The sequence below is a fragment of the Corvus brachyrhynchos genome, unplaced genomic scaffold, assembly GCF_000691975.1.
Source record: "Corvus brachyrhynchos isolate BGI_N302 unplaced genomic scaffold, ASM69197v1 scaffold99, whole genome shotgun sequence".
NCBI lineage: Eukaryota > Metazoa > Chordata > Aves > Passeriformes > Corvidae > Corvus > Corvus brachyrhynchos.
The window spans coordinates 207,431-216,525 of record NW_008239778.1 but is presented as its reverse complement, the minus strand read 5'-3'; the positions used below and the strand labels follow the sequence as shown (position 1 = coordinate 216,525).

At 49.4% G+C, this 9,095-nt stretch overlaps 2 protein-coding genes across 2 annotated transcripts in view; both read right to left on the bottom strand.

The window, feature by feature from the left end:
• TSR1 (TSR1, ribosome maturation factor) overlaps positions 1 to 237 on the bottom strand; it is a 7,271-nt gene extending 7,034 nt beyond the window's left edge. The window contains 1 exon segment of the mRNA XM_008640409.2: positions 205 to 237. Coding sequence (XP_008638631.1) covers positions 205 to 237 — 33 coding nt within the window.
• POLDIP2 (DNA polymerase delta interacting protein 2) lies at positions 59 to 8,983 on the bottom strand. Its single transcript, XM_017742948.1, has 11 exons — positions 8,978 to 8,983; positions 8,575 to 8,748; positions 7,889 to 7,986; positions 7,242 to 7,338; positions 6,693 to 6,768; positions 5,985 to 6,092; positions 5,611 to 5,747; positions 4,625 to 4,651; positions 4,314 to 4,439; positions 3,833 to 3,912; positions 59 to 2,350 (listed from the first exon to the last, which is right to left on the bottom strand). The coding sequence occupies exons 1-11, from the start codon at positions 8,981 to 8,983 to the stop codon at positions 2,236 to 2,238; spliced, it is 1,044 nt and encodes a 347-aa protein (XP_017598437.1). The 3' UTR covers positions 59 to 2,235.
• Positions 8,984 to 9,095: the final 112 nt, after the last annotated feature.

Below are 9,095 nucleotides of genomic sequence, written 5' to 3'. Positions count from 1 at the left end.
AACAGCGGAGTTGGTGCCCGTAGCGCCGCGGGGCAATGAGGGGCGGGAGCCAGAGCCGTTCGTTCAGCGGTTTATTGGTTGGTTCTTTTGTACAGGTATTTACACAGAGAGGGGGGACGGGGCTCGGCCGCGCTCCGGGAAGGGTCCCGAGGGATGAAGCACTTGGGTGAAACCGTGCCTACGGTGCCCCGGCCCGTCTGCTACCGGCAGCACCGTGACCTCGGTCTTGCCAATCATTATCCAGCCAGGAATGTCTGTTCCTGGGCACAGGCCACAGCACAGTACCCAGCCGCGCTGGGATATCACCCCAAACAACGCAGCAGAACCCCTGCCCCCGCATCACTCCCTCCCTTAGGGATGCAGCTCTCTGCTGGTTACGGGAAGCATTAGGGCCACAGCACCCCAGGAACGCGGGTGAGGGGCAAGGTTAAACATTCACGGGGGTGCTGCAATTGCCAGTAAAGCTGAAGCAGCCCGAGGAGGAAGCAGGGCAGCTGCTACTCCCATCCCGACTGAGCAACTGCATGGGAAGGGAAAAGCAGGTTCCTAGAGGTTCCTGCTGCCTCTGAAGTTGAGGCATCTTCCCACCTCTTCCTCCTGAGAGGAAATCAGCAAGAGAGCAGCAATGGGGGGTTGTCAGCTGTGAACTGGTCTTTAGGGATCCTTTTCTACCCCTAAAAGCAGACTGGCTGTTTAGACCTTTGAAACTCTAAATACGATCGTGTACTACCTGAGAGCAAGGAAGACACAAAATTAAAGAGACTGGTGACAGATGAACACTGCAGTGATTAAGTCTCTCTGTACAGGAATGCACTGGCTGTGGGACAGCATGAGAGTCTCTCCCAAAGGCTGTTTTTGTCCATTAGCCAAGACAGCCCACAGCACTGCCACAGCTCTGCCTTGCAGAGCCAAAGGCAAAGAGGCTGCTCAGAGGAGTCTCCAGGGAAGAGGGAATAACTGAGATACTTCTTAATCAAGGAAAACATCCCGTGAGTTAGTTATGCCTTGTCATTTAAGCAAGACTAGGGGAAGGAGGAAGGTTGGAAACTTTCTTTCCTAAGGTTATCACAAAGCCAAGTACTTCTGCCTCTGAATCACCCTGAAGTCTGGAAACCCAGGGACAGCCAGAAGGGTCCCACACCATGGAGGCTGATGATCCTTGCAATCCTCAGAGCTGCTGAGAGCTGCTCTGGCTTTCCCACACGTCCATATGTTGTCATCTTACAGGGATTTCACTGACCTGCACAGTCCTGCAGGGCCCTCCAGACACCGGCTACCAAAAAAATCACAACCTGCCAAGCAGAGCAAGCACAAGCAGAAAGCCAAGCACTGCCTCACTGGCTGACAGCATTCCGGGTGAAAACAAGCATTCCTGTCAAGCTGAAACCACCAAGGAAATATGGATGTAGCCACAGTGTGAGCAGGGAAGAACCCTCCAGCAGCTGAGATGGAAATCCCTGCAGCAAAGCAAAGCCCTGGCAGGGGAAGAGCTCCCTTCAGCTCTCCTGTACCATCACAACACAGAGCCTGGTGCTCTGCACACACAGGACACCGTGACAGCACCTGCTCAGCACCATCTGTCACCCACTTTGTCCCCTCTGCACCCTCTTCTCTAAAAAAACCAGGGTTTATATCACAGCACAAAGCCCAGACAAGCTGTGTGACGAGCAGTGCAGCTCACAGGGTGCTCCAACCCTGGCTGAATCCCAAAAAGCAGCTGCACTGCAGGAAAGCTGAGCTCACATTCCTGTTCCCTAAAGGAAGAGCAGCTCCTTCTGAAGCAGCAAGAACTCTGGGCTGACTCCACACGGGAGGGAGCAACAAGCTGGGACCGGTTGGATGCAAAGGCATGGCCTTGGTTTAGGAAGGAAGACTGGTTGCAACTGGAAGGGCCAGTTTATTAGAGAAACCTCACATTGCAGAGAAGTCACAACACATTGGAAAGGGTCCAGGCCTGCTGAGGGGGAGCCAGTCTTCTGCAGCAGCACAGATCTAAATCCCCCAAGCCCAGCAGGTGCCACAGAGGGAAAGGTTACCTGTAACACAGCTTATGTTTTACAAGCAGCCTGAGAGAGCCAGTAGTAAAGTTCCAAAAAAAGCCTCCCTGTCAGACAACAGTTAAAACAAAAATGGTTTAAAATGTTTAAAAGCTCCGTGTTCTTGGCTGCAGCATAAAGGGGAGGCAAAGGTCTACAACACACACAGGCCTCCGTGGGTCTGGGCACTCGCTCTGATCTACCAGTGAAGGCCGGAGGGAGGGGTCTTCTCATCTTTGTTGCTTTCCAGGGAAAAGGGTGGGATTCGGACATCAAAGTGGGAGCCATCAGGCCTCTCAAATCGAAAAGTGCCCCTGCAAAAATAATGGCAGAGATCACGCTGAGGCCAGGGACAGACACACCTAGGAAGGATGAGCAAGAAGGTAAGACCTGAGCTCTTGCATATCCTCAGGGCCCATCTGCAAGGCTGGTCCAGCAGCAAGGACATGGCTCAGCTGCAGAACATCTGCTGCCAAGATGACTCACTTATGGAGGACTCCTGGGCAGTTTTACATCACATCACCAACACATTTCCTGCACAAAGCTGTGATGATTGCAGCCCACAGGAGTCAAGCACCCTCCACGCACCTGCAGCAGTGTTTACACAACTCCCACTCCCCAGGAGACAGAGCCATCTGAGCTATTTTTACAAGCTGGTTACACGTAAACTCAGATTTGTATTTCTTAGCAGGAGCTCCACTGGTTGTCTATGACATGAAGAAATCCCCTCAGATGTAATTTAGAATAGCTTCGGCTTTGCACGTCAGAAATGAACCTGCCTGTCCTGGTACAACCATTTGTTTACTGCTCTCAACTACAGACAACTGTACTGCAGAACATGACATGGGCAAGAGGGTTGTGGAGATAAATTAACAGGTTCTCAGGACAGAGAAGACACAACTGAACACCAGAAGTCAAGCTGAGCAGCTTTTGAGCTGCAGAACCTTTGTCTCTTTCTCACCAGGATGTATGCAGAGAGGGAAGAACTACCAGACCATCTGGTTTTATCTCCCCAGGGCATCCATTCGGGCAACTCAAAACGCTTCACATGGCAAACATGGTATTCCCTGTATGCAAAGAGCTGCTCTCCTGCTTTTCCCAACTCAAAGGCAGCTTAACTCTGAAGGAGATTTACTTAAAAAATGCAGGAAGACCTGTCATACAGAAGGCAAGAGGTGGCTGTGCAATCCTTGTCCACACAGAGGTGGCACTAAATAAGCCAAAAGGCAAATAAAGGGAAACTGCTTTAACCCCGAGGCACAGGAAAATAACAGCTCAGCTGGGCATTTCCCTCCCTGCACTTACAGAAGAAGAGACTTAAACACCAGTTAGACTGAAGGCCTTATCTGGTCTAAACTGGGAAAACCCCTGCATGCCAACTCCTGACACAGAAGTGCACAGGGATGGAGTTAAAGCCCAATCCTCTCCCAAGAGAGGGACACCAGAGCACACACCCCTGCTGCTGAGGGAATGATCAGCACAAGGCCTTGGCTCTTGCACCAAGCACCAAAAGGGAGAACTGCTTCATGTCTTTAAATCCAGTCTAGCACAGACCACAGCAGGAGGATACATTATCCTGGAACCTCTCCTGGTGCAGAGAACCAACAGATCATCTTAACACTAACTGGGATACAGCTATAGAAAAGCTCACCACATTTTAGCTACCATATATGCCCTTGTCCAGTCCACTTCCACCCAGCTTTCAGCCACAACCCCAGGCAGCAAACTACACCCCAGCTTGCTGCTGGGGGATCCTACAGCCAAAACACTGTACAGCAGCAATAAGGGCTTCTTACCACATGTGACCACTGGATGCCTGCAGGGAGACGTGGCTGCTGTACTGAAATGCTGGCTGTTCTTTGGACAAAACTGGCTCCTGAGAAGACAAGAGACCACTGGGCATCAGCAATCTTAACATTCTACCCCAGACAGGCATCAAGAGGAAATTTATACAGCAGGGGAAAAAAAAGAAACAACCACAGACCCACAGCCCAGCACCACTGCCAATTACACAGCAAACTGAGTAGTGCCAGAATCCCGTTATTATTCCAGTTTTCCCATCACCAGTCATTTAGGATCATTCTCCAATACTCAGTGTGAAGTTTCAGTTCATGCAAACAACAGATGAAAAGCTCACGTGACTTTCTTCATTGCTGGTTTCCCACTCCATCTATTTCCAGTGCCCACTAAGCAATTTACTGGCCAATCCACCCAAGCAAGCGAGAGGACTCCAGCAAAGGGCCATGCTTCCCCGAAAAAAAGCTGTGTGGTACCTACCCTTCCTACAACCCCACGGCCCCGGACTGTTTCCAAGGTGCCAGACAAGCTGAATATCCTCCAGTGTCGCTCTCGGAGCTGCACCACTTCACTGTCCAGGTTCTCCAGGCGAATACAGTAGCGCCACTGGACAGAAGAAAGACTCTTATCAAGAGCTGGAATCAGCTGCAACCAGTTGATAACCCACAGCTGATGCTGGGAAACAGTTTCCAGGCAAGGGCTACTCTCCCTCAGAGCTTATCACACAGCAGTGATGCCACAGCAAATAAACTCCTTCCCTTTAGCTGTTCCGTGACACAAAAGGCACTTACCCAGTAGACATGGGAATTCTGGGCTTCCTGTCAAGAGAAACAAAAGACTTTAGCAGCTGCCCTTGAACACGTGGTGCCAAAAACCTCTTCAGCTGTCAGCACAGCACCAGCACAGGGGCTCTCACTCCGTGCCAGGGTGACGCAGACAACTCACATGAGCACAGACAGCTGCTCTCCGAGGCCTTCCATCAGCAGAGCCTGGCACTGGCTGTGCTCTAAAGTAATCATGAGGTGGGAGATTTGCAAGGATCCCGTGACAACCCAGGGTTCATCTCCATGTTAATTATGCACTTTCTACAGATCTAGAAACACCCCTTTCCTGGCCTTCAGGCACCTGTTTTAGGACAAACATCAGCTGGACTCCACAAAAGTTGCAAATCCACACCAAAATGTGCACCTGCCACAGCTCAGGCTCCCCATCAGCCGTGCTCAGAAATCAAACTGCTGTGGGAATTCCCAGCTCTCCCACTCAGGAGTCTGTTGGAGCCGCATTATTTTGTATGGTCCACGTGGAGTTCTGTGCTATAAAGAGCACATGGTTATCAGCTAAACCCAGAAGGCTTTAGCCAAACCCTCTAAGCCAAACTAGAGGCAGGAAACAGGCAGGCAACCCCAGCTCATCACTGGGCAGGATAACAGACGTGTCTGTTGTTACAGAGCAGATGGCCCCAGTGCCACCTCACGTGACTGAGGCAGTAACAGGACCAATTCACAAGCCTTCCTAAATATCTTGCTAGCACCGTTGTGCAGAACATTACAGGTTATTTCTCATCCTACTGATAACCAGCAAAAGCCAATATGCAGGAGCTGTTCTCCAAAAATACATGACAAAACAATTTCATGTTTATACCCAGGAGAACGAAACTGCAACTGTGGTTAAATGTCACTTCTTCAGTATGCAGAAAGTACCTTCAGGCAGCAAACTGGTCTTACAAAAACATGCCAGTGAAGCAAATGGCAGAATGAACAGAGCAGGCCAGACTTACCCTCATGCCCATGTAGAAAGGGATGACGGTGACACGGATGTTCTCCGTGGTTTCTCGGTGCACATCCGAGAGCTCCAGCCAGGGGTGGTTCTTCTCCTGCCACGCACACAGAGTATCCCTTGCTACAAAAGGTGGGACTGTGGGGAGGGAAAGGTGAGGTTTCATGGGGAGAGGCAACACTGTAGCTGGAGTGCTCTTCCCTCAAAACAATTCCTTTCACATAGTTTAAAAAAATTCAAAGGCAGCTTCACTGTAACAAACCCCAAGGCAGATGTGATTTTTATACCATATCCAAGATGATGGGGTTTGGGTACTTGTTCTAGAGCACTGCAAGCACGTGGCTCTGAAGAATTCCCTGTGAAGCCAGAATTTACCTTTTGTTTGGTCGTACATGAGGAACCTCTCAAAGAGCTCATGCTGGATGGGCACTTGATCAGTGGAGCTGTAGGGAAGGATGTCTTCATGGCTTACATAGTCTAAACCTGAAAAAGAAACCCAAAAGCCATTGAACTTCCCCAGCAAAGAGCAGCTCAGAAGTCTCCTGGCAGAAAAATTGATCACACTAGTGAGAAGTTAGGAAAAGGATTTTGGCAGCAGAAGCCAAAGCTAATATCACAACTGCAAGGAAGAATGGAGGAGACGTGCCAGGAATAACTCTTGGCAGTGTTCTCCTGTGAGATTTTTCATGGAGTGACTCCTCTGATAAACACACACTGCCCTGCAAAGTGCCTGCACTGCCCCAAAAGCAATCCGGGCAGGAAATGCCCAGGACAGGAATAAATCCAGCTGTCCTGGTGACAAAGTAGAACAGCCCATATGCAGCTTGGTATGGGATCTGTGTCTCAAGAGCTCTGATTTAAATCAGACATGTCTGTGTCTGATCACAGAGTGCCCAGCTTCCAGCTATGCAAAGGGCTTCCTGTACTTTAGTCACTCTGTCGTCTCCAGCACAGCCCTAAGCTATGGACAGATCCACTACAGAATGTCCTGCAGGAACTGCTGCTTCTCTGGCAGGAGTTGACCACTGATGACTTTTCTGACCTCACCTCACAATAGTCAGAGGCTGCAGGAGTTTTGCTCACCTGGGATGGCATAGAGGGCTCTGCTGTCATCATGATTTGCCAGGAACGTCACTGCTTCCGTCTGTGATCTCTGGGACTGAGAAACAGGGAGGTTTATGTCTTTCTGTGTGGATTGCTGCAGGACAGTTTCCAGTCATAGTTCAGTTCACTACTGGGGTTTATAAAGCACGTAATGTTTATTTCATCGAACCAATTCACCTCAGAACTTCTCTCCATTTAATTCCTCTAGGCTAACTCTCCACTCAAACAAGCGAGGAGCATTTTCAGAGCTGCAGCCCACATTCCCAATGACCTGTGTGCAACAGTGTAGGAATGACACCAGGAAGAGGAAAGGAGGTTGGAAAGGGGAAACACAATCCAGAAAACAGCCACATGACCTTCCAGATGATCTTTCTCAGGGAAAAATATACCTTGAAGAATAAATTTATCCAAAAATCCTACCCAATCCAGTTAGCCACCAAAGCCATTTTCTTTCAGTGTCTGTCCCTCTGAACCACTCATGTAGGAGAAGATACTCAAGTTTCAATAGCAAGATTGCTCATTACTTACTATATGTGGACAATCCCGGGCATCTATTAACACCTGGTAGTAAGTGTGTGTTTTGCCCTTGACCTCTTTGGAACCATGGCCTGCCACATTCTCGCTCCTAAAGAGAAAAGCAGAACTCTGAGCTCAAGCACAGGATGGAAGCGAATTCTTGTTACCAGAACCAAGTACTCATAAGCAATGATTTTTTTTTTTAAAGTCACATTTCACAGCCTGTAATCATTTGGTTGCACCCAAACCAAAGCTTCATCAGCCACCCACACAATGACAGACGAGCTGAGATGACCATGAGAGGTGTTTGGCACAGGCACAACAGCTCAGAGGTTCTTCCTGTTGGATCTAACTCAAAAAGGGATTTTTGTAGAATACAAAGTGACAGGAGCATGATTTTTTAATTGATTTTTATTTCCTTCACACATGCACACTTTCACCCTTCATACTTCCATCCTGTCTCTAATTAACACAAAATTAATACTCAGTACTTAATAATGAAGCATCTCCTCTTCAAGCACCTCTCCCGGTTTACACTCATACAAACAGACCCATTGCCCTCCTTAAAAACACTTGTTTACCCCAAAAAGGAAACTCACTACAAAACGTAAATGTAACAGTATGACAACATGAACCAGAATGAATCCTCAAATCCTTACTTTTCTGTGACAGGAGAAGCCACATCCCGATCATAAAGCCTGGCTTGCCAGGGAAACAGGACTATTCCTCGATAGCCAAACACACTGTGAAGGAAGAGCTGGAAGGAACAAATAATTACAGTTGAATCATTTTGAAAATCTGTTAACTGAGGTAAAACTACAAACATTTACAAAGGATTTAATGTGTGGGATGGGGATACAGGGACAATCACCACTGTGACTACCCAGAGCAGAAAGAAGGAACACAGTTTGGGATGAGAGGAGAAATCCATGTCATCTCTATCCTGTAGAAGGGAAGGACTAAACCAGTAATGCAGTAATAGAGCAGCAGAAAGGAGAGACTGCTCAGAAACAGATCTGAGAGCCTTAAGGACAGGAATTACAAGTGTAGTTGTTATTTATCAAATTTAGTGGTTGTCTCTTTGAATTCCTGAGGGAGAAAACCCCAAAACAGGACCAGTAGAGTAAATGCCATTGTCCAGCAGTTGCGTTGTGCTGCAGATTCTTATCAACCTGCTATTGCCAGATGACTGACAAATTGCAGACACAGCACAGACAAGGAGCACTGAACTGTGAAACTCCTGGCCTGCTGCTGCTGAGATTTTCCTTATGGGAAATCCTTTGGCTGCCCAATCCCTGTGGCACCAGCCTGCAGGGTCAGCTGTGCCCCACCCTGAACCACCTACCTGGCCTGTCTCATATTTGCCATGCTGCTTCGGGGCCTCAAACACCCCCACGGTCTCCAGCACTTTGCCCTCGGGACGGTTCCTTGGAGCAGAGAGGCAGCTTGGAGGGTTTGCAGGGGCTGAAGCAGCCCCCAGGCCAGGGGGACACTGCTCCCCACCTTGTGCCTCCCTCGGCTACCCCACAAGAGCCCCACTATGCACTGGGCTGCCCAATCTCACTCCCTCCTCTGCCCTCCACCCTTTGCCAGTCTCCCCTTTCCCAACTGCCCTGGATACCCTCACACAGCTGTCCCTTCAGCCCAATCCCCCACATCTCTGCCCTGACAACCCCCCCAACTCTTTCACAGTCTTCCCCCAGTGACTCACCACCCCCCAACCCACACTCCAACTCCTTCCCAATCACCCTCATCCCCAAACACCCTCTCACAGCCTCCTAACTCCTTCCCAATTTTCCCCAACTACCCGCACCCCAAACACCTCCTGCGAGCCCTCACCCCCTCCCAATCACCCTCAAACACCCC

Bases quoted from the DNA above. Each gene is read 5' to 3' on its own strand.
- POLDIP2 (XM_017742948.1), bottom strand. The intron at 7,339-7,888 runs GTAAGGATTTGA...TTTTCTCTTTAG, and splicing joins GCTTCTCCTGTCACAGAAAA to GAGCGAGAATGTGGCAGGCC. The intron at 5,748-5,984 runs GTAAATTCTGGC...CCCTCCCCACAG, and splicing joins CATGTACGACCAAACAAAAG to TCCCACCTTTTGTAGCAAGG.